General features: G+C 36.2%; 1 protein-coding gene across 1 annotated transcript; it reads left to right on the forward strand.

Moving 5' to 3' along the window:
• Positions 1-21: 21 nt before the first annotated feature.
• On the forward strand, positions 22-21761 carry ILA (putative protein kinase regulator ILITHYIA). Its single transcript, XM_086249022.1, has 58 exons — positions 22-256; positions 970-1346; positions 1450-1590; positions 1713-2094; positions 2645-2791; positions 3019-3203; positions 3309-3435; positions 3540-3613; positions 3701-3777; positions 3871-3907; positions 3991-4157; positions 4598-4781; positions 5687-5764; positions 6231-6350; positions 6452-6511; positions 6694-6819; positions 6928-7018; positions 7125-7294; positions 8007-8309; positions 8396-8512; positions 8614-8715; positions 8796-8945; positions 9171-9335; positions 9422-9598; positions 9846-9968; positions 10139-10219; positions 10312-10428; positions 10595-10767; positions 12257-12334; positions 12467-12614; positions 12992-13114; positions 13208-13264; positions 13344-13454; positions 13542-13907; positions 14417-14527; positions 14662-14731; positions 14848-14926; positions 15511-15613; positions 15694-15864; positions 15968-16204; positions 16578-16684; positions 16778-16829; positions 16920-17026; positions 17123-17182; positions 17267-17381; positions 17617-17727; positions 17873-18010; positions 18087-18209; positions 18335-18406; positions 18567-18679; positions 19340-19498; positions 19783-19879; positions 19966-20148; positions 20370-20564; positions 20638-20817; positions 20914-21046; positions 21166-21244; positions 21401-21761. Exons 1-58 carry the CDS (start codon positions 142-144, stop codon positions 21441-21443), a joined length of 7887 nt encoding a protein of 2628 aa, XP_086105148.1. The 5' UTR covers positions 22-141; the 3' UTR covers positions 21444-21761.
• The last annotated feature ends 3237 nt before the right edge of the window (positions 21762-24998 follow it).

A 24998-nucleotide genomic window follows, 5' to 3' on the forward strand; every position in this document is an offset into this window, starting at 1 on the left:
GCAAAAGCCAGAATATAAATATAAATATATATTATATCCTCTGTTTCACTCTCGTCAGCTCCTAAAACCCTAAGCCAGCTGAAAAAAACCATCCAAATTCTCAACCGGATCTTTCATTCGGATCCATCCGCCCGTTTCCCAATGGCGACTCCAGCAGAGTCTCTCCTCTCCGTCGCCGGGTCGGTCTCCACTTCCTCCACTAAGAAACGGGTTCGGATCTTCCGAGATGAAATCCCTTCCATTATCAACAACTCGGGTTAGTCTTAATCTTAGTTCTCGATTGCAGTTTCACTGTAATTCTATTTGCATTTGTGAATAAATTTTTAAATGGATTATGTGCATGCATACGTAAATTTCTAGAAATTTATACGTAATGTAGTACATATGAAACTTAATGATAATTTAAGAATAATGTTTAAAGTTTCTTTTGAATTGCATATTTGTTTTAGTAAGTTGAGTTTTGAAGCAAACTCTATCTTCTTGAACTGTTGAAGTTAATCTAATATTCTTAATTAAGGGTGGGTCTACAGAGTAAGTTTATTCTTCAGTGGCATACCTGGACATATGAAATTGACTTAGCTTTATATAATTAGCTAGGAAACAGAGAGGATGAATTTTCTAGTGCAATGAGGACGAAATCATGTATTATCTGTTTATTATATTTTAAATAATCAAGAGGAGGGAATTAAGTATCACCTTTACTTTCCAGAAATCCAAAATGGAACTAACTTGTTATGCTATACAACTTTAAAAACAAAAGTTAGTATTTTTTTTTTTTTTTCTTCTTTTCTTTTACTGATCACTTGTTTGAATATTTGTGCACTTAACATTGAATAATACTCGGCATTTAGATAAATCAGTACTGTGATTAGGATGTGCTTACCATGTCCATTACATAATCTCTTGCAGTTTTGCTATGAACTGATCATCTAGACATGTTCTTGTTCTGATTCATTTTTATTTCTGCAGAAATGTGTACAGAGCTTGCATTGCCTTTGGTAGATATAATATTTAAAACATTGTTTATTTTTGATGATCGTGGGTCAAAGAAAGCTGTTGATGACATCATCACAAAAGGTTTACAAGAGGTTGCCTTCATGAAAAGTTTTGCAGCAGCCCTTGTTCAGGTCATGGAAAAACACGTGAGGCTGCAATCACATGTTGGCTGTTACAGACTTCTTCATTGGTCGTGTCTCCTTCTCGGTAAGAGTAAGTTTGTGACGGTCTCAAAGAATGCGTTCTGTAGAGTTGCCACAGTGCAGGCATCATTGCTTCAAATTGTCATGAAAAGATCTTTCCGTGAACGAAGGTCTTGCAAGAAGACATTTTGTCACTTATTTTCTCAGGTTTGGCCCATGTAACCCGAACTTATCTTTAAGCATGAGTATCCTTTGCATACCAGTACATTTTTATTTTATTTTAACATTTATGTTTCTTATTCCTTTTCAGTCCCTGGACATCTACAAAATGTATATAGAGGAATTGAAAGATGCGCGTATCCCATACAAAGATAGTCCTGAATTAATATGGTTGTTGATGGAGTTCTCAAGTACCTCAAGCAAATCATCTTCTTTGTTTGAACAGTGCAAGGTGAGAGATTATTTGTTTCATGATTGTGTATGAGAGGGGCTATCTATGTTAATTTTTCCTTAAATTGATTTAATGTATAGCTTTTCTGCCAAAGTTCTTACCCGAACTTTTGCTTTTCACAGCCAAAATTTCTGGATATATATCTTAAGGCAATTTTAGATGCAAGAGAAAAGCCAGCAAAGGGTCTTAGTGAAGCTTTTCATCCACTTTTTACACATATGTCACATGAAGATTTTCAAAACATCGTGCTTCCATCTTCTGTTAAAATGCTGAAACGCAACCCTGAGATTGTCTTGGAGTCAATTGGGATTCTCTTGAAATCAGTCAACCTTGATTTGAGTAAGTATGCTGTCGAAATTCTTTCGGTGGTACTGCCACAGGCTCGGCATCAAGATGAAGGCAGAAGGGTTGGGGCACTGGCAATTGTACGATGTTTGAGCCAAAAGTCTAGTAATCCAGATGCCTTAGAAGCAATGTTCAATGCTGTCAAATCTGTGATTGGAGGTTGGCCTGTTTTCCCGTGTATTTTATTTTTTTGGGAGTTTTGGAAAGAATGGAATGGAAATTTAGTAACAAAGAGGGAATGGAATGGGAAAGAAAGGATTACAGCATTTCTTTCCTTTGTTTCGATGTTTAAAGTATTAATGGAAGAGAACAAAATCGTGTTGTAAATTTGTGATAATTTTATCATTGTATCCTTATTAGTTCTTTTTCATCTGTAGTTGATGGGTAAGGTAGGTATTTTATTAAATTTACTAAAAGTTTCTTTTGATTCCCTCGTCTCCCTCACTCATTTGAACATAAAAGTGGGGTTAGGAGGTAATACCATATTCACTTACGATCATTCCATTTAACATCCCAAACAAGGGAACCCAAGAGTTCCCACCAATTTTCCTGTCCATTCCCTCCATCTGAATGGGACTGCTAGTGGTTCCAAATATTCTCATTATTGCTTGCTGCAGCCTGCTGGATGATGCATTTTTTGAATCTTTAATTAAGATGGTCTCTTATGTCTGGCTGCACTACTTTTAACTCAAGGTTTCAATTTGAACAGGTTCAGAGGGAAGACTTATATCTCCTTACCAGAGAATTGGCATGATCAATGCACTGCAAGAATTGTGTAATGCGCCAGATGGGAAGCACCTCAACTGCCTGTCACAAACCTTATGCAGTTTCCTTCTATCTTGTTACAAGGATGATGGTAACATGTGAATTTGTTTTCTTCTTATCAATTTTGTTCTTTTTTACAGTATTTAATTGAACTTTATTCTTCAATTTTTGTGTGGACACTGAAATATATGTTCATTTTATCTCTGTGGGTTTCAATCTTCAATTAACTTTCTAATTGAGTATCCTTCTTGTTTTTTTTTTGTTTTTTTTTTTCCTAAAGCTTTGAGTGTTTATTTCTGTCGAATGTTCTATTTCTAGGAAATGAGGAGGTGAAGCTTGCAAGTTTGTCAGCTCTAGGTTCATGGGCAGCAAGATCTGCTGATGCTGTTCAATCAAATTTGGTTTCTTTTTTTTCTTCTGGTCTTAAGGAGAAGGAAGCTCTAAGAAGAGGGCATCTTCGTTGTCTACGATCCATATGCAAAAATGCAGATGCTGTTTTCCGGGTTAGCTGGCTGATTAAGTTTTATTTGGATGTGCTTTGGTTCACTTGTTCTTGACTATGCTATTTCTTTCATCTCTTTGTTGACATTTTAGTTTTTTCGCTGCAGATATCATCCTTACTGGAACCTCTCATCCAACTTGTCAAAACTGGTTTTACTAAAGCAGTTCAGCGTTTGGATGGTATATATGCCTTGCTATTGGTCGGGAAAATTGCAGCTGTTGACATCAAAGCAGGTCTGGCCATTGTTTTGACATTTTTCTTCTCATTATTTAGCATTTATTTTCAACTTGATGGCTCTTCCATCCCTTTCCTCATATTTCTCTCTGTTTACCCTCAGAGGAGACTGTGATGAAGGAGAAGATCTGGTCTTTGATATCTCAAAATGAACCTTCAGTTGTACCAATATCCATGGTATTCAAAGCCTTGCAGTTGTTTAGAATATATATATATATTTTATATATAAATACTCCCTTATATAGAAAATGTATTGCACCACAGGCTTCAAAAATATCGACTGAGGACTCCCTGGCATGTATTGATCTTCTTGAAGTGATGCTGGTGGAACATCTGCAGAGGTTATTATTAATTCACATTGCAAAATATAACTATCAGTGTCTTATGTTGAAAATTTGTTAGTGGTGACTTGGCTACCTTTTTTCGTCATGCAGGGTATTAGACTCCTTTTCAGTTAGATTACTGTCACAGGTAAATAAACAAGCACCACTCAGATGTGCTTTCTCAGGAAAGAATTTTATCATTGTTACTAAGTAATTATTGGTATGTTGCAGTTGATAATCTTTTTCATATGCCACCCATGTTGGGAAATTCGAAGAAGGATGTATGATGCTACCAGAAGTATAGTTCCTGTTGCTCCCCAATTAACCGAACATCTTTTAATTGAATTCACGAATTTCATGTCTGTAGTTGCAGAGAAACTTCGTATTTCAAAGTTAAGGTACAGCTTATTTTGGGTGTACACTGTTTTTCCCTTTTTATTTCTCCCCATTGGGTTGGGTGGGGGAAGAATAAGTTACTTGAACCTTGTCATTATTGTTGGTTTTAAATCTTAAATCTTTTTCTTCAAGTTAAAAGGATACATACACTTTCATTTTGAAAAGGAGGTGCAATTTTTTCTTCTTAAGTTTCCTTGAATTTAGTTAATGTTAGTAGTTCCTCCTTTCAATCATATATTGATATAGTTTTCATTTATTATTGAGCAAAAGTTTGATACCAGCATACTCATATATGTGAATTGGATAACTAATAATGTATGAAATATTGTTTGTGGTGGTTTGTGTATATTTGTGCATATAATTTCTCATTTCCTCTTATAAATAAAAATTTCTCATTTCCTCTCTGATCTGGTGGTGGGGATTTAATTTTTTATGTATATAGCGAAACAGATAATTCATTGGACACTCAAGTACCATTCCTTCCATCAGTTGAGGTTTCAGTAAAGGCTTTAGTTGTGATATCATCAGCAGCTCTACCTGTAGCTCCAAGTGCATCAGTGCGAGTTTTATTTTGTGCACATCATCCCTACTTGGTTGGAACTGCAAAAAGAGATGCAGTTTGGAGGGTAAATCTTTTTTTTTTGTTTGTTAATTGAAAAAGATGTATTCTATTATCTTGCTTAATTTAGCAGGATTGTTCTGTTGCATAAAATTTGTTTTTGTATTTTCAGTTTTAATCTGAAGCAGTGTGATCCTATACAATAATAGATATATTTATATCATTAAAAACAAAAAAGTCAAAAATAGATTAAGCTGGTGAGTTCTTTTAAGAACAAGCTTGAAGTTCATAGGTAAGCCTATAAAAAGAAAGAGGCTGGTTAAAACACTTTTTTTTTTGGGGGGGAGGAGTTAGTTATAAGGTGCAAGCCCTTTTATCAGTCTTTGCTGGTGGGGTATATGCCTAAGAGCATTCCTGCTTAGAATATGAAGCTTAAGCATCAAGGTGTTTGAAGATTGATTCCCTTCATGTAATGATTTATTATGTGAATGATATTTCTTGATGTTAAGGGGAGGAGGTGTAAATCAATTTCTTCAGAATTTGAGGACTTATTCTTTTCTGTTATCTTTTCTAATTGGGTTGTGGTTGTATCCTAGAGTCTCTTTTGTATTTATATTCTTAGGTGATGTAGCTTCTAGGAGCTGATCAGAAGATTTCCTGTGTCAGTGTACAACTTGTCCTCTGTTATTTTCTAGGTCATTTTTATTCAATGGCATTATGCTTCTTATAAAAAAAAATGCTTCTCGCCAAGGAAGCTTAATAAAATTTCTTATATTTATGTGGTGGTAATGTGTCCATGTAAGTTCTTGCCTATATTTTGGCGTATTTAGGTTTGCTTTCCATCTTTAACAGATAAACATGTCTGTTCAAATAGAGTTGTATTGCCTTCCTGTGCTAATTTTCCGCTGTTGTGGCATGACTAAATCACACAAGCACTTTTTAGCTGATTGGATTGATTCTTTTTGTCTTCAGAGGCTACATAAATGTTTGCATACGTGTGGTTTTGACATCACTGGCAATATTTTGGCTGATGTGGAGAATTTGTGCAAGGTAAACTAACTAGTTCTTATGGAGAATTTTTTTATTGAGTTTTTTTTTTAATTTTTTTTTTATGCATTCATTTAATTTAATGATCCTTCATTATGAATTCTAAGTTCAGTTTGTTGCTTATATACATCCTGCATTGGAATTCTCGATTTGTGGCCTGGTATAATGTGAAAAAGGTAACTAGGGAAGGTGGATATGAGCTTAGGTTCTAATGTTGATCTATTAGACTAGTACTAGATCTTCATGATAAAAGACCATACAAACTGAGCTCATGTGTCTTACAAACATATAAACTATAGATGCATTTAGCTGAAACATTTTACTCAATTATAGTATTCATTTGTGGTATGTGGTAAACACCATCAGTGTGGATGCCAAGTTGCCAACCATTTAACAGTCTTTGGATCACCATTGTCTTTTAAATTGCAATTATCAGTTAAGAGAAACTATGGGATCAATGTGGTTGCAGGACCTACTGGGACCAAAGTGGTTGTCCAGCTCTAATCCATCTGAACGGCAAGCAGCAATTTCCTCGTTATGCACTTTGATGTCCATTGCACCTGGAGAAATCTATGTGGAGTTTGAAAAGGTTAATTGCTTATATATGTCTCAGTGTCAATAGATGTTTATTTATTAGGGCCACCGAGATCACATTAGTGGATGCTTACTGGACATTGTTCTCTGTGGCAGCACTTGAAAAATCTTCCATACCGTTATTCACATGATACACTTTCAGAAAATGATATTCAGGTATGTTCAGCTTATCATCTTGATTTACCAGCAGTTAAACAATTCTTGTGCATTGTTGACATGTTAGATGGCTCATCTGTACATTTATATTGTGGTTTATCTCAAATTTGTTTTCACTAAATGTTTACATCGTTTTTGTTTTCTTACTTATTTCAAATTTGTTTCCACTTATATTGTTTTAGATTTTTCATACTCCTGAAGGCTTGCTTTCCAACGAGCAAGGTGTCTACGTTGCAGAGTCTGTTTCTGCTAAGAACTTGAAACAAGCGAAGGGTCGTTTTCGGATGTACGAGGATCTAGATGACACGGTACACCCAAACATTTCTTCTTTTTTATTAATTTTGGGACTCTTTATTTTTGTAACATTGAAAGTAATTCTTAAGTTTTTTGGCTGATGTGTTTGTCTTTTTTCCCAGGGCCATGGTGGTTCTAATCATTCTGCAAAAATAGAGCCAGCCAGTAGTTCTGTCGGGAAAAGGGAAACTGGAAAATTGACAAAGAAACCTGGTGAATTATTGTTGCACTCTGTTTTTTGTACTGGAATTTGCTTTTTTATTTTTTCGCTTACTCTTGTTATTGATTCCGTAGCGTTACAATCATTTTGATTTGCTAGATAAAGGAAAGACTGCAAAAGAGGAGGCACGTGAATTACTACTTAAGGAGGAGGCATCCATACGTGAAAAGGTCCGAGAAATACAGAAAAATCTATCTTCCATGCTTAAAGCGCTTGGGGAAATGGCCATTGCTAATCCCATTTTTGCACACAGTCGACTTCCTTCCCTGGTATGTCCCTAGCATCCTGCATCTGTGGAATCTTGTGTGTCATTTCTTGATTTTTTCTCCCACTTTTTAGATAGATTTCATTGATTTTGCTAATTTCAGAATTTAAACTTATTTTCTACCTGTCAATTTTCTTTGATGTTGTATGTTGTGAAATGTTCCTAAACTTTATAAATGTGCATGAGTAGGAAACTTCACTTTGAGCTAGTGATTTCTTTTTCAGTCACACACTCAAAGAAAGTTTGCTTTGAAATACACTTGTCTTGTATCAATGTTGTTACTTGTATTATCTATAGTTTCTGCATGTGATGAAAGGCTGGAGAAATTTTCTACCAAAAAAGAAAGTATTTTAGTTGTGGTTAGTCTTTTGGGGAAGTACTTAGTTACCCATCTTCAAAGAATATAATTAGGCTGGTTGGTTTGCTGTCATATCTGCAGGGTATGATCTCCCACCCTTCCTTGACATTTCAAAAGGAAACAATTTATAGTGTGAAGAATTGCTTTTTGATGATTTAGTTTCGTTGGTTACATTTCTGCTTTTGCTTCTGTTGGTTTACAGCCTATAACCCGTTGTTTGTTTCGTTGGCCATTAATTATAAATTTCAGACCAAATTCTTCTGATAGATTATATTATCAAGCACCTTTTTTTTTTTTGAAAAAAAATAAGATCTGATGTATTGCTTTAATAGATTGTTAATCTTTCATCTAATATCAGGTTAACTATGTTGATCCATTACTAAGGTCACCAATAGTCAGTGATGTCGCATATGAAACAATGGTGAAACTCTCTAGATGTACTGCTCCACCTCTTTGTAATTGGGCCCTTGACATTGCTACTGCTTTGCGTTTGGTTGTGACTGAAGAAGTTCGGATTGTGTTGGATATGATTCCATCGGTTGGTGAAGTGGAAGCCAGTGGAAGACCATCTTTGAGTCTATTTGAGCGGATAATTAATGGTCTTTCTGTTTCTTGTAAATGTGGACCTCTACCTGTAGATTCTTTTACTTTTGTCTTCCCTGTAAGTTTTCCTACTTCTCCATATGACAGATTCCGCTCAATTGTGGTTCTCTTTTGCTAATATTTCTTTGATGTTTATGTTGTCAGATAATGGAGAGAATTCTGTTATGCTCGAAGAAGACAGGACTTCATGATGATGTGCTTCGGATTCTTTATTTGCACATGGACCCCCTCTTACCTCTTCCTAGGCTTCGAATGATTTCAGTTACCCAATATTCCTTATGGCTCAAATTTACCTCAATTTTCCATCAGTTTTATTTCGTTGTTATTTGCTTCTTTTCATTTATTTACTTCTTTTTTTTCAGGTTCTTTATCATGTTCTTGGTGTTGTTCCAGCCTATCAAGCCTCTATTGGGCCTGCGTTGAACGAGTTGTGTCTGGGTCTACAACCAGATGAAGTGGCACCTGTATGCTCTTTTCATTTCTGGTTTATTCTTGTTTGATTTTCTTTATTTGTAGTTATCCTTGATGAATATGCTTTCTTCAGGCTCTATATGGGGTTTATGCAAAAGATGTTCATGTTAGAATGGCCTGCCTAAGTGCTGTCAAATGCATTCCCGCTGTTGCTAGTCGGTCTCTTCCTCAGAATGTTGAGGTTGCTACAAGCATTTGGGTTGCTTTACATGATCCAGAAAAGGTTTGGCTGACTAATTATTTTTCTAAAATTTCATTCCCGATGTATGTACAAAATTTTTTTAATTTTTATTTTTTCATCTTATGTATGCTTGGATGCTTGATCATTTTAATAAAATTTCGATTCTCATTGAAGAAAAGATTTCTTGCCTTCTTTGCCTCAAATTTTTATTTTACATTTTTATAAAGATAGCTCATTCACTTTGTTCTATTTTTGTTTTTGCTTCAGTCAGTTGCAGAAGCAGCAGAAGATTTATGGGATCGATATGGATATGACTTTGGGACCGACTATTCAGGCCTTTTCAAAGCACTTTCCCATATCAATTATAATATCCGTTTGGCTTCTGCAGAAGCATTAGCTGCTGCTTTGGATGAATGTCCAGATACTATACAGGTTTGTGTGACTTTGAACTATCAACCTGCATTAATGATGTAGATATGTTGTTCCTGCCTCAATAAAGTGGTTTTCTTATTATTCAGGAAACTCTTTCTACTTTATTTTCTCTGTATATCCGTGATGCTGGTTTGACTGAGGACAATGTTGATGCTGGTTGGCTGGGCCGACAAGGTGTAGCCTTGGCATTACATTCCTCTGCTGATGTACTGAGAACAAAAGACCTTCCTGTAGTTATGACATTTCTGATTTCAAGAGCATTGGTAAGATTTGGGTCGCAGTTCTTTTCAGAGCATGAACTATGCTTTCAATTGACAAAAGATATTATATTCTTCAGTTTTAAATCTTTTTCAGAAAAAAGGGACTGGTTCTTGTAGGTTTTTTTGGTAATAAAAAAAATTTATTCACAATATTAGAAGCATTGCTGTTTTAAGCTCCCTCCCCCTTTCAAATGAGAAAGGAAAAGAAGAGTTGATTGTAACCGTCTTGTGAATGCTTCACAATATGCAGGCAGATCCTAATGCTGATGTTCGGGGAAGAATGATTAATGCTGGTATTATGATTATTGATAAGCATGGCAGAGATAATGTTTCCTTGCTATTTCCCATCTTTGAGAATTACTTAAACAAAAAGGTTATTCTCCCTTTCCAAACTGTTTTCAAAACCACATGTTGGAGCATTAGTTTTTTCATGTCTTTTTTTTTGCTTTTTTTTGTTAAATGGGAGGAAGAAACTGTTGTTTCTATGCAAAGCTATTGTAGGTGCCTTTCAATTTATCTTTCGTAATAGTTTAACTTTCATAGGCATCGGATGAAGAGAAGTATGATTTGGTTCGTGAGGGTGTTGTTATTTTCACTGGAGCGCTGGCAAAACATTTGGCAAAGGTACTGTATTTCTTTCCTTCTTTCCCCCTGGTTCCCTTTAGGGATGGCACTCTGGAATTTACAGTTTAGCTTCAATCTGTATTCTGGAACAGGATGATCCAAAAGTTCATACAGTTGTAGAGAAGTTGTTGGATGTGTTAAACACTCCATCGGAAGCTGTTCAACGGGCGGTTTCAACATGCCTATCTCCATTAATGCAATCAAAGCAAGTATGACCCCGCTCAATTGTAGTTACAATTTGGATTTGAAGCCTTAACACTTCCTTCCTTGTTTACTTTTATTTCAGTTATTGTTTTATCCCATTTTATGTTGATAGATACTGTATTGGTTCACCAGTTGAAAGGAAAGCTAATTTTATTCTTTTCCCTGTACAAGGATGATGGACCAGCTCTTGTTTCAAGGCTTTTGGATCAACTGATGAAGAGTGACAAATATGGGGAACGTCGTGGAGCTGCTTTTGGGCTTGCTGGAGTGGTCAAGGGATTCGGTATTTCTTGCTTGAAGAAGTATGGGATTGTGGCTAAGCTACAAGAAGGTCTTGTAGATAGGTTGGTTTTTTTTCACTGGGTTAAGAAGCGGACTGGTATTGACATATGCTGTGGACAATTATGTTTGTGAGATTTAGATAGTGCTATTGCTATTCCAAAAGATGTAGGTCAGGTAAACTGATTTGTCATTGAATGAATGATAGATATTATGAGTGTGTGGTTGGACTAGGGATCTTCTGTATTGTGGGTGGGAGGGCATGCACACACAGGTGTTGCTTCTCCCTTGGTATTATGCAAAGTGGTGATAGAAGTTCAGCATATCATGAGAATCACATGGTGCCTTTGAAGATTGACAGCACAAGGTGCTACCAATGAATTTTGTGGTCATCTCTGTGTGTGGTTGTTTGTTTGTTTGTTTGTTTTTCTCTTCTGTGGCAGAGTGATTCTTCCTTTAAGTTGGTATATTCTGTGCAGACGAATAATTCTTGATCCTGAGGTTGTGGAGCTTTCCTCCCTCATTTCATTGATTGAGATACTCACCTTTCAACTTCTATAATAGACAGAAGGTTTTGGTATCTTGATTCATTTATTTCTTCGTGCGAGTCTTTTTTTAGTACCTTATTTGAGGTTCACACTCCCTATTTTCAATCTATCCCCAATGGTTTGCAAGACTGAGGTTGCTCATGGAAGAATGAATAATTTTGAGTTTGTTAAACGGAAGAGGCCTTATTTTTGTTTATCCCCCCTTTGGTGCACTAGGTACAAAGGGCCTTCTGTGAGCATTGATGAATCCTTCCGTCATTGTCCATGGCTTTCAGACTCTGGTACAAGCCTTTTTGGGCAGCTAGATTGAGCTGGGTGTTGCCTGTTCTTTTGACACTTTATTTATTGAGAGCTTTTGTGTTTTTTGGCGGAGGGGAGATGGCTAAGGTTGTGTAAATGTGTAGTGTGTAGAGATTCTTAGGGTGGTTTGGTTGGAAAGGAATAACTTAGTTTCAAGTGTAAGGGTTGTGAGGTAGTGGACTTCTTATGGGATAACGCAGATTCTGGGCCTCTTTCTGCACTTCATTTTCTTTTGTGTTTCGTGACTGCCTCTTTTTCCTTATTGGATTGGGAAGCAGATATTTCTTAGGTTTTGAGATGTCATTTGGCGGTTTCTGGTCTGTCTTCCGCATGGTTTGGTTGCTGTTATATTGTTTATCTTGGACTTGACCTGGTGTTTCTGTCCTTTGTAGCTTGGGGGTTGTATCTTTTAGTTGATCACTGGTCCACTTTGATTGTACTTCCTCTTTTCTTTTTAATAAATCCTTCTCTTTTTCCTAAAAAAGTTATTGCTTTTGCTTTTCCTATGCTTAGTAGTCTTTGCTTTTTTTGTGTTTGGTAGTTTTTTTTACACAAGCCTAACATAGCTTTTTTGTTGGTTAGGCTGGTGTGAAAAGCTATGTTAGTTGGTTATTTATAACTTGCGCTTGGTGGATATCTTATCCACTTTGCATGTAATTTTTGTAATTAATACAATTCTGTTTTTATCCAAAAAAAAAAAAAACAGAAATTCTGCAAAGTGTCGGGAAGGAGCTTTGCTTGGATTTGAGTGTCTTTGTGAATCACTTGGAAGACTATTTGAACCGTAAGTGAACAGTTATGTACCAGGAAGTAATTTTTACATATGGCCTAAATTATACATCTGATCTCTCTCTCTCTCTCTCTCTCTCCCTCCCTCCCTCCCTCCCTCCCTCTATTCATCATCTTATTGGTGCAGGTATGTAATTCAAATGTTGCCACTACTGTTGGTTTCATTCTCTGATCAAGTTGTTGCAGTTCGTGAAGGTGCTGAGTGTGCTGCTCGTGCAATGATGTCTCAACTTAGTGCTCAGGGAGTGAAACTGGTCCTTCCATCTCTTTTAAAGGTATTTATTTTATATCTGACCTATTTATCTATTTCTTTGTACTTGTTCAAAATTTGCGTAATTGTCAAGTTTATGTTGTTTTATGTCTTTGAATTATGTAAGAGGTAATTGCTTGCCTTTTGGTTTCACCAACATCATCTTGACACAATATCATCGACTAGAGTTATCCATGCTACAATCTCTTTCTACTTACAAAGTTTCATAAATTATTCAAAAAAGTTAAATCATAGATAATGTGTTTTATTGGTTTGCAAGACTTATCTTTGGTCTCTTAGTTAATGTTCTCAAACATATTTATTTTGCACAAAATTTATGCTTCATTCCTTTAATTCTTTCTTAATTGATGAATTGGCTGTGTGAATACATTATATGAATAGGGTCTTGAAGATAAAGCTTGGCGAACAAAGCAAAGTAGTGTCCAACTGCTTGGTGCTATGGCCTATTGTGCTCCTCAACAGCTGTCTCAGTGTCTCCCTAAGATTGTACCAAAACTGACTGAGGTTTGTCTTTATATGAACATGAGTTTCTGTGGCACTTTTTGAATATGTAAACCGTCTTATGCTTCATTCTTCACCTTTTTCTTATAATTGCAGGTTTTAACAGATACCCATCCCAAAGTTCAATCAGCAGGACAAACGGCGCTTCAACAGGTTTTTGATTGTCCAGTGATTTGTTACCTCTGCTCCTTTTATAGTCATTGTTCTTAATATTTTTATGTGCTATTCTTAGGTTGGGAGTGTAATAAAGAATCCTGAAATAGCAACCCTGGTCCCTACTCTTCTACTGGGTCTTACGGATCCAAATGACTATACAAGATACTCTCTTGATATTCTCTTACAAGTAAGGATAACACATTGAACTCTGCTTTTGTTCTTATAAGTTTGTTTCCCTTATTTGTTGATTTGAATGCTTATGAATTCTTCGCAGACAACTTTTATTAATTCAATTGATGCTCCTTCACTGGCACTGTTGGTGCCTATAGTACATAGAGGGTTAAGGGAGAGGGGTGCAGAGACTAAAAAGAAAGCAGCACAAATAGTTGGCAATATGTGTTCATTAGTTACGGAACCAAAGGATATGATTCCCTATATAGGGTTGCTTCTTCCTGAAGTGAAAAAGGTTCTTGTGGATCCGATTCCAGAAGTTCGGTCAGTTGCAGCAAGGGCCCTTGGATCCCTTATAAGGGGAATGGGCGAAGAGAACTTCCCAGATCTTGTTTCATGGTTATTGGATACACTTAAATCTGATAATAGTAATGTTGAGCGCTCTGGAGCCGCTCAAGGGTTGAGTGAGGTCAGTATTACTGCTATAAAATTTAAATTCCTCTGTTTTTTTTTTTTCATCTTCGATTAAACTTGTACAGTTGTACTGTTAATCGATATATGTGAATGATATGAATGATACTATTTGGATTTGGTCCTGATTTGAACCTGCTTTATTTGATGTAGTGGCTCGATTAATTTGTTAATGTGAATAGGGAAATATGTTTGCATGTTGGAAAAGTAGGAAACATGTTCATATGCATTTGTCTTGGGTGTATGAAACTATTTTTCCAGTGTTACTTGTATATCATATGTGCTATAATTTTATTGTATTTTTTTGTGTTTTGGAAATAAGTTGATTCTTTTTCATTACTTGGTTACTTTTACAATTGCGCATACATTTTCTTTCACTGAATTCCTGCTAAGTTTCAGGTCATGCTTTTCAATTCTTTTATAGAAACTGAGTCTTTTTTTTTTTCTCTTGATATAAACTTAAGAAATAGTTTTTTGGTTTCTAAGAGATGGTTAATCCCAATGCAGGTATTATCTGCACTTGGGACTGAGTACTTTGAGCATATACTTCCTGATGTTATCCGAAACTGTTCTCATCAAAAAGCGTCAGTTCGTGACGGACACTTAACATTGTTCAAGGTGAGGACTGCATGTTGTAGAACATTTTTATTATTGTTTCGGTCAGATGTCGTAAAGCATGTTAACCACTGGTGCAAGTATTTGTTTCATTGGCTTTGTTTGATGTTTGCCTTTGTTCCGGAATTTTTTTGTAGTATTTACCGAGGTCCTTAGGCATCCAATTCCAGAAATATTTGCAGCAGGTGCTACCTGCTATTTTGGATGGTAAGTACACTTCCTTCTGCGGATTATTTGTAGGCTGTAAACTTATACGGTTGCATGTTATCACTATAGGATTTTGGTTCCCCATATAAACTTAATGCATGCTTATACTCTGATAGGTCTTGCCGATGAAAATGAGTCTGTACGCGATGCAGCACTCGGTGCGGGGCATGTCTTGGTTGAGCATTATGCAACAACGTAAGCACTCTTCTGGTTGATCATTGTAATGAACTCTTTAGTGGAATTTGATTCTGGGAGTGTCTTGGATATTAGTACTATTCTAGAAAATGTCTTGAGTAACTTTTTCACCTTGGTCCATTGGAGGCCCATTGGACCTATGGGGCTACACAATGGAAGGTAGCCCTCTCTCATCCCATAAACCCTCCTAGTCCCGGTGAAGGTGGGATTTATTCTTCGGTCTCTTGACATTGTCATGGACTTAAGCAGTTACAGCTAGTTGGCTTCTGTTAAATAACCTTGAAGGCAACCAAAACTGACTTTTCTCTGGGAATACCAAATTGTTCTAATCTTTAATTTTCTAATATATTTTTGAATCTGGAATGTTTTGCAACTTGGGAAATCCAAGCCTTTTGTGAGTAACTGGATTACAAGTGAGTGATAATATTTGCCTATTTGGCATTTGGGCTATACTCGTATCTGAGTGGAAAGCCTTTTCATTAGTTGGGATGTTTACCTAAAATATATATATTGCTGTATCAATGGTTTCCATCTGATGGGTTGCCTTTTGTTTTCTTTGGTTTTTTTTTTATTTTTTATTTCAGGTCTTTACCTTTGCTCCTTCCTGCTGTTGAGGATGGCATATTTAATGATAGTTGGCGGATTCGGCAAAGCTCTGTGGAATTATTGGGTGATCTCTTATTTAAGGTAATTTCATCTCACTGTCATCCAGTTTCCTTTTTCTTGGAGTTTATAAGTCTTTGGTTTCTAATCTGTATTTAATCCAGGTTGCTGGAACTTCTGGAAAAGCTTTACTTGAGGGTGGCAGTGATGATGAAGGTGCTAGTACTGAAGCACATGGGCGGGCTATAATTGAGGTTCTGGGAAGAGATAAGCGTGATGAAATTCTTGCTGCATTATATATGGTTCGGACTGATGTCAGCCTATCAGTGCGACAGGTAATCTGAGTAGTTTGTTTGGCATGAATTGATATTTTTTTTTGACACAATTGTAACTTGCAAATCAAAATTAACCTTTTTTTTTTCTTTTTTCTTTTTTCAGGCTGCGTTGCATGTATGGAAAACTATTGTAGCCAATACTCCAAAGACTCTAAAGGAAATAATGCCAGTTTTGATGAATACTCTAATTACCTCTCTTGCATCATCGTCCTCTGAAAGGCGGCAGGTTGCTGCACGATCACTGGGTGAGCTTGTTAGGAAACTTGGTGAGAGAGTGCTTCCTTTGATCATCCCAATTTTATCCCAAGGGCTGAAGGACTCTGACACCAGCAGAAGACAAGTGAGAATTCTATTTCACTTTTACTTGTTTTGATGTTGCAACTTTGCTATTTACTGAATATTTTCATATTATCATTCAGTCTTGTAGATAAAAAGGCTTTTGTTTTGGAATTGATATTTTTGTGTCTTCTTGTGGTTCCTAAACTCTTAATGACCTTCAGACTGAAAAAAAAAAAAAAAAAAAAAGGTGACCTTAGTTATTGAGTTCGATTTGGGTTAATGCCCAACCAGTGCAAGTGTGACTTGTGGTTTGGGTACTTTTATTGGTTATTTGAAAAGAAACAAGTTGAGTACCTTATTACGACCTTGATAAATATATATATATAACCTGTTTGACAACTATAACACATTTTTAATGTTCCCGTGACCGACAGGGTGTATGCATTGGTCTGAGTGAAGTAATGGCAAGTGCTGCTAAAAGTCAGTTGTTGAGTTTCATGGATGAGCTTATTCCGACCATTCGAACTGCTCTTTCTGATAGGTTTTTCTTTTTCTGGTTTATTTCCCTTTATGCTGTTTCTGATTTTCCAAGTTTTTTTTTTTTTATTATTTACTTTATTTTATTTGTTAATAGCATGCCTGAGGTTCGTGAGTCTGCTGGCTTAGCATTCAACACTCTGTACAAGGTACTTTTTCTAGTTTGTTATTTAATTTGAATCTTCTTTTTTAAAATGGTCATTTTGGGATATAGTTATAACTATGATGTCACAATGCAGAATGCTGGAATGCAAGCAATCGATGAAATTGTTCCCAGTCTTTTGCATGCTTTGGAGGATGATGAAACTTCCGATACTGCCCTTGATGGTCTCAAACAAATCTTAAGGTGAAATACCCACTTACATTCCTATGTCTCTCACTCGCTCTCTCTTACCCCTTGTATTACTGTTTTAGTGCTAAGTTGCTGCATTTTCTGTTTTAGTGTCAGGATTTCGGCTGTTTTGCCCCACATCTTGCCCAAGCTGGTCCAGCTTCCTCTTACGTATGTCCTTTTCTTTTTAAAATTACTGTGTATCAAATGCCTTTTTGAATGCTACTTGTTTACCGAAATATTTTGAATATCCAGTGCGTTGAATGCACATGCTCTTGGAGCTGTCGCTGAGGTTGCTGGCCCTGGTCTTAACACTCATCTTGGAACTGTTCTTCCTGCTTTACTTTCTGCAATGGATGTTGATGACAAGGTATGCCATTGGGATGCCCATTTCATGTTTCCACTGTACTTGCAACCTTCTATGCTTAGTTAAGAACACATCTTTTTCTCTGTTTTTTGGCCTTGTGGTTTTGCTTTGTAGGCTGTTTAAATGCATCTTAGTGGCTGTATACTATTATTTAATCGCTCACAGTAACTGGCTGGACGTTATTAAGATCTAATCAGGCTGAAGTTGAATTTGACTATTGTTCCTTTGGAAATTTTAGGACGTTCAAACTTTGGCAAGGGAGGCCGCTGAAACTGTGGTCTTAGTCATAGATGATGAAGGTGTTGAATCCCTTACGTCCGAGCTTCTTAGAGCTGTCAGTGATAGTCAGGTATTAATTTGATTTATTAACTATGCAAATTGAAGGCTTAATCCTATTTATTCTCCCCCCCCCCTTCTCTCTCTCTCTCTATATATATGTATACAAACACATATACATATCTCACTCACTTTGATATTGTATTCCATGGTTTCAGGCATCAATTAGAAGAAGTGCTTCATATCTTACAGGATATTTCTTCAAAAACAGCAAATTATATTTGGTTGATGAAGCTCCAAACATGATATCTACATTGATTGTTTTGCTCAGTGATTCAGATTCTGCTACTGTGGCGGTATGTGCTACGAGTAATTCAGGTTCTATTGTTGATCCCGTGTACATGACGTTGTATTTTATCTTCTGTACAACAGGTTGCTTGGGAAGCTTTATCAAGGGTTGTAAGTTCTGTTCCCAAGGAGGTACTTCCTTCATATATTAAATTAGTTCGAGATGCTGTATCTACTTCCAGAGATAAGGAGCGCAGGAAAAAGAAGGTGGAAAAGTTGTTTGGATTGTTAAATATAATAGTTGCTTTAGTACAAGTTAAGTTCCATGTGCATTCTAAATGTTTTTCTGTGAAAGGTCTTTTGATATGAATATTATGTTTGTGACCATGCAGGGAGGACCAATTCTCATACCTGGATTTTGTTTACCAAAAGCACTTCAACCAGTGCTTCCAATATTTCTCCAAGTATGCTAGCTATTCTTTTTCCTTGGATGCTAGATTTCAAATGAAAGGCTATAAGCCATTGTCTTGTTTATTTGATATACCGATTAATATTACATGATTGACAAGTTTCCTTTTTAGCATAGCTTTTAAATACCTCTGGGTTTTTGTGCTGCACCTTTAGGGTTTAATAAGTGGATCTGCTGAATTAAGAGAGCAAGCGGCACTGGGTCTTGGTGAACTAATTGAAGTGACTAGTGAAAAGGCACTGAAAGAGTTTGTCATCCCAATAACAGGGTATGTATGATTAAAGTATGGTAACTTGTGTATTGTTCCCTAAATTTGTGGTATCTAATTTGAACATATAGAAGTCATATTTGTATAAAGTTTTTCCCTTGAGAGGAAGAATGCACTTTTTTCCTTAAAACTCAGCACATACTCCCTTTGACCAAAATTTTCTTAGAAACTTTTTATATTTAGCGATTTCTTATGACTGAAGTTGTAACTTGTGAGGAGGCATTAATAATGAAACGCACGGCTTTTCATCTTTAAAATGTCTAATTTTGCTCTTGTCTAATCTTTGTGCTTCTTAGTAAGTTACTAAAAGAAATTGAGTCATACCTCAGAAATGGTCTGTGGGAGGCAAACTCTTGAAAATATTCATGATCTTTATATTATTGTATTACACATGCTGCGTAGACTGCAGATTCAATTTCTTTCCTCCTAAATTGAGTGTTTATTTGTTATTTTATGTTTTACCTGTTTTTTTTTTTTTTTTCCAGTACTGTTTGTTTTGATAAGAAGTACTTATGTCATTGTTTGACTTTCATGAATCAAGATCACTTCTTTTTAGTAACTGAGCTTGGTATGCTGCATGGTAACTCTTACATAAGAAACCAGTTCTCGTGCTTGTGCTTAACTTTAGAAATTCTGACTGGCTATTATTTGTGGCTGCAGTCCTCTTATCCGGATAATAGGCGATCGGTTCCCTTGGCAGGTTAAGAGTTCTATTTTATCCACTTTAGAAATCATGATAAGAAAGGGTGGGATGGCATTGAAACCTTTTCTTCCTCAGCTTCAAACAACATTTGTGAAGTGTCTACAGGATAACACAAGGTTAGGTTGGAGTTTAATGATCTAGTATTGTTTTTAGGATAATGGCATTTGCTCACAGGTCATTGCATCTGGAATTAGTATCTTGGTTCCTGTTTATGTGTTGATATCTCAGTTAATATCCCTGATGTTAAAAATAGCTGTAATCATAATTTAAGATTACATTTAACTACTTGTGTTTTAGATTTTCATATATTGGTACACATGTCATCACTCATCAGTGGTCCATAAGTTGTCCAGCTTGCATGCTCCATATATCCTGCTTATGTAGTACTTTGCAAGTGCAGAATTGTTCGTTCAAGTGCTGCTCTCGCACTCGGAAAGCTTAGTGCTCTCAGTACCCGGGTTGACCCTTTAGTTGGAGACCTCCTATCTAGTTTGAAGGTGATTGTTTGTTAGGATCTTTGATGCACTTGAATTCCAAAATCTGATTGACTGATTGTACAATTGTTCTGGATTTCACTGTTCAGGCTTCTGACAGTGGGGTTCGGGAGGCAACTTTGTCTGCTCTTGAAGGTGTCCTAAAGCATGCTGGGAAGAGTGTGAGCAGTGATGTTAGAGCTCGTGTGTACGTGCACCTTAAGGATTTGATTCATCATGATGATGACCAGGTTCGGATATCTGCTGCAAGCATTTTGGGTATCATGACTCAGGTATGTCCTGGATAATTGAAGAACTGCCCCAATATTTATCTTGTATTCTGCTGTTAATTCTAAGAAACACAGATTTTATTAAGAAAATAAAAACTGAAGGAAATACAAGCAAAATGGACTAGGAGTCCATCAGACACCTGAACAACAGCCATATTAGAACCTGCTCCTTTCTATGTTGTTTTCTTTTGTTATTGATCTAACTTTCCTCTGATAATTTGCAGTACGTGGAAGATGCTCAGCTGGTGGAGCTGGTTCAGGAACTCTCAAATTTGCCATTGTCTCTTAGCTGGTCCGCTAGGCATGGCTCCGTACTCACAATTTCATCCATTCTCAGGCACAACCCATCCGCTATTTGTATGTCTCCAGTGTTTCCGTCTATTCTGAACCAGCTTAAGGGCGCCTTGACTGATGAGAAGGTATTTAATCCTGAGAGTTGATTTTATTTTTTATTATGCTTTGCAAACTAGTGACACACTTTCCCTCAAACAGTTCCCTCTTCGTGAAACTTCAACCAAGGCACTTGGGAGACTTCTGATTCATAAAGTCCGAAGTGATCCATCTAATAGCTCAGTTTTTTCGGATATTATATCATCCATAGTGTCAGCTTTGCGTGATGATTCTAGTGAAGTTAGAAGAAAGGCATTATCTGCTATAAAAGCAGTTTCTAAGGTATATATGCTTTTGGTTTTTGAATTTTCATGTTCAAATCCTGAACTGTACTCTACATATCATTAGGGATTTTATACATGGTAAATTGTGTTACAGGAAAATTCTTCAGTTATTGTGGCCCATATCAATATTATTGGACCTGCACTTGCTGAGTGTTTGAAGGATGGAAGTACTCCCGTGAGACTTGCAGCAGAAAGATGTGCTCTGCATGCCTTCCAATTGACGAAGGGTATTTTTTTTATGCTTGAGTACAGTTATATTGCAGCAGTTCATGAAAATCTACTAATGATCCAGTTCATGAAGCTGGGAAGTGCAGTTGTTACAGTGTTTTTGTTTCATATTTTCCAGGTCCTGAAAATGTTCAAGCTGCACAAAAGTTCATCACAGGCTTGGATGCTAGACGATTGTCAAAGTTTCCTGAACATAGGTATATATCAGTACCTGGAGTTATAATATACTACACACACACACACACACCATCATTCGAATAAATTTGTCCATGTTCGTGTTTTGGATAGTTATTTGGTTATTGTTCTCTTTCTAATTTTTTTGTAATCACCGGTGGTTTCATCTGGAAATGCAGTGATGATAGCGAAGATGGTGAGGACACCGTGGCAAGTGGCTGAACAGTTGGTCTGCCGAGCTAATTATTGTTTTCCTAGTTCAAGAGTTGGAGGTATAGAAAATACACATGTTTGGGATTCCTGCAGCCATGTTTTCATGGTACCTTTCAGTCATATATAATTGCGGATTATACAAATATATAAATCAGAGAGGCCTGGACACCCAATTTTTCAGACTTGGGTGTTATAAATTCAATGTAATTGTTAGTTGAATATGTCCAAAGGATCATGTATAGAAGGAGGGCGCATGTGGGCTTTCCAATTTTTGTAATCTATATTTTGTATTCCATATAATTTCCATCTTTCGATCTCATATTAGAATGCTGTTCCTAGTGTAATGATTTCTGTTGCTCAATTTAATTCTTATTCTTCTGTTATTGTAGACTAGTAGTAGTACGTGCATATGTGCCCCCTCATCAAATTATATGCCTTTAGTTGTGGAGACTCATGATTATAACTAATTTATTAGGTTACAAAGGGCTGACCTCGCAAGTCAAATATGTTAAATGAGTAATTTTAAAGGGTTGGTTTTGTGATCAGGGGCTTACTCGGATTAGCGTTAGTTTTTTGGCGTTAATTAACAGAGGATTTTTTTTTCCCCTATTTAGGGTGTTGTAAGAGGCTTGAATGGGGCCTTATGAAAACTTTGTAATCCACATTGCTTGCCTACATTAGGACTTAATTTCTTATTTGCTCCAACTTTTTCTTTCAACTATTCTTTCCCAATTTACATGTCATCAATTATTAGTTATTAGGAGACACATTCTCACCTCTAATTTAGCTAGTCAAAATTGGTTGAGCTCGCTTAAGAGTTTTTGGGTTGGAGAATGACTTTTTGACATTTCTCTCTATTTTAGCTAAAGAGCTCCAGTTGACTACCCTTTAGAAGATGCTACAAATCCAAAATTAATTGTCAACGACATATCCTGTTTTCCCAAAGCATGCACTATATATTAAATTACATTTTGTTAGAAGACTTTTTTTGCTTTTTGGTATATTGAAGGAAATTGAATTCCTGGTCAGCCCTAATCCTAACCCATTTGTCCACACTCTCTCACTGCTTGCTAACCCAAGGGCTTGCTGGACGGCCTCATTTAATTCAACCAATTAGAACTTACTATTTTTCCGGCATACTTAATGGGGTGAAGTGAGTTTAAGATGGCTGTTAGCTAAAGATTTCCCAAATAAAATAGTTAATAATGACATGCAGTTTAAAGGCGCGTTGATTTCTCTATTACCTGTAGTTCACATTTTCTTTGCGCCCTCTGTATTTCTAGCTATGGACCTTGTTTGTTCCGATCCTTTTATGGCTATACAGCCTATACCTGTTGGTTGTTGTTTTGGTCGAAAGCTTTAGCTGTTGGGTAGAAAAAAAAAAAAAAAAAAAAAATAAGAAGCAAGTCATGTTGTACTGATTAATTATGTCGTAGTTGGTATATCTAGCTTGCTTAGCCAAGGGTTTTTCCACCTGTGAAGTAGTTCATGGTATATATATCTTTCCTTAGCCGTTAAAGTTCATGATCAGTGATTGCAAGCCACAACAGAGAGAGAGAGAGAGAGAGAGAGAGAGAGAGAGAGAGAGAGAGGTGGGTTATTTTGGTAAAATTACCTGAGACTTGTGTAGTTAGGTAACACCCTATAATAAACATTACGTCCAAAGTCACCATTCAAGCCTTCTTCTTGCCTTGGAAGCGAGCATAATGTGCAATGACTAGAATGCCCTTCAAAATTCAGTGGTCTGCACTGTGCAGTATTATATATATGTAGTAGAGTACTGTAGACACACACCAAATTAATTAATGCACAGGCTATTCATTAAGTTATATTTATATATATATATATGTATATATGTATATCATTAAGACCAAGGGACCCTGCAATCAAAAAAAAAAAAAAAAAACCAAGGGACCCTCGATCCTGCCCTCCAGACGGTGTGTGGTCATTGTCCAATTTAATCACTCTCAGTCTCAGTAGTGTTAGCAAAATAGTAGCAGATATCATTTCAATCAGACTTGGAAATTTATGGTGACCCATGCCATGCACGATTGAGATTTCAAATTTGTGAATCACTTGGTGTATTCATGGTTCACAAGGTTGTATATACATTGTATGGTGATCAAGTTCTAAAATGAAACATATTTATGGAAATATGGCTGACCTTCAATCATATCTTTCGAAGGTAACTTTAAAATGATTAAAAATAAACCCCTTAGGAATTCATTTATGTGCATTAATTCACACATTTATGTTAATTCATACAATTGATTGAATGCATTTAATGAAAAATGGCCTCATGTAATTGTATAAGGTTCATGTATATATGTGGCTTGTAACATAATTTGAGCTTTTTCATGTTTTTTAGGATTTATGTTAATTAAATTTGATGATTAATAATGTCAAACTTACTAAATATACTCACCAAATACTGTATCAATATTCAGTACACTCCTCGTTATTAAAAGGGATGAATGCAATTGTTATAGCCTATAGGTCATTTTAATTTCATGTAGTTTTGTGAGGATGTTAGAATTTACAGTGCATAAAAGTCCTAGGGTGCTCCTCTCTTATTCTCCTAGGCAATTTAATTGATTCAAACTCATCGGAGACTCAGAGGTTGGACCACTCATCACTTTTATCACCAAAGGCTGCAAGTACTACCGTCAACTTTTTTAAATTCATGAACTCAAACCCTACGAGATAATACAGTACAAATATCATGAGAAGTCGTTTAGGGTATTTATGTAATTTCAAGTTCAGAAATGTTTGAGTCAAATCCAGGCTTGTGGAGTTGAGGAGACTGACAACCAAATTTTTCTCTATTAATGAGCAAAGAAGCAGCATTCGAGATTCGGGAATAGAAGGTTACCCCATTTATTACTTATTAGTTTAACACACATTTATTATTTTCATATTCTTCTTTCATTATTTTACTACCCTTCAACTATACATTTTTCTAAAATGTATACCACATGGAGAAGGGTGCATTTGTAGCACAGATCAAGGAACTGCTTGCGACCCAATGCTTTCCTATGAAAAAAATAAAATAAATTAATACATTGAAATTTCAACAACAGCTATTTCCTTCCTTTGGCTTCATTACCTCAAAGTCCAAACCCTAGCTAGGCGTACACATTACATGACAACTTGAATAAAAATAAATAAACTAAACCATTAATTACATGCTTGCTATATATATTATGGGTTTTTTTTTTTTTTTTTTAATTTGGACAATCAGCCACGCCCACCAAATTGTATGCCTATCAATTAATTGGCCGGGTAACATATCCCATGATTATTGATTAGTGTTTATGGTATTAATAACGTATGATTAATTGTCTATGTTGAAGATGGTAACCTATCATATTCACATTCGGATACTATACCTACATGTATGTGAGAAAAAGGTGTATCTAGGCAATGACATGTGGCAGTAGGAAGGGGTAGAAAGCATGGGAATTGAGTGCTACTAGTGGAGACTTATAAAAGGGTGAAACAAATGAAGGGAAATGGAGAGTCTGGGAATTAAGGAAGGAAAGAAAGCAAAACAAACAGGTGGTG

This window comes from Dryas octopetala, chromosome 6 (genome assembly GCF_963921425.1).
Source record: "Dryas octopetala chromosome 6, drDryOcto1.1, whole genome shotgun sequence".
Lineage (NCBI taxonomy): Eukaryota > Viridiplantae > Streptophyta > Magnoliopsida > Rosales > Rosaceae > Dryas > Dryas octopetala.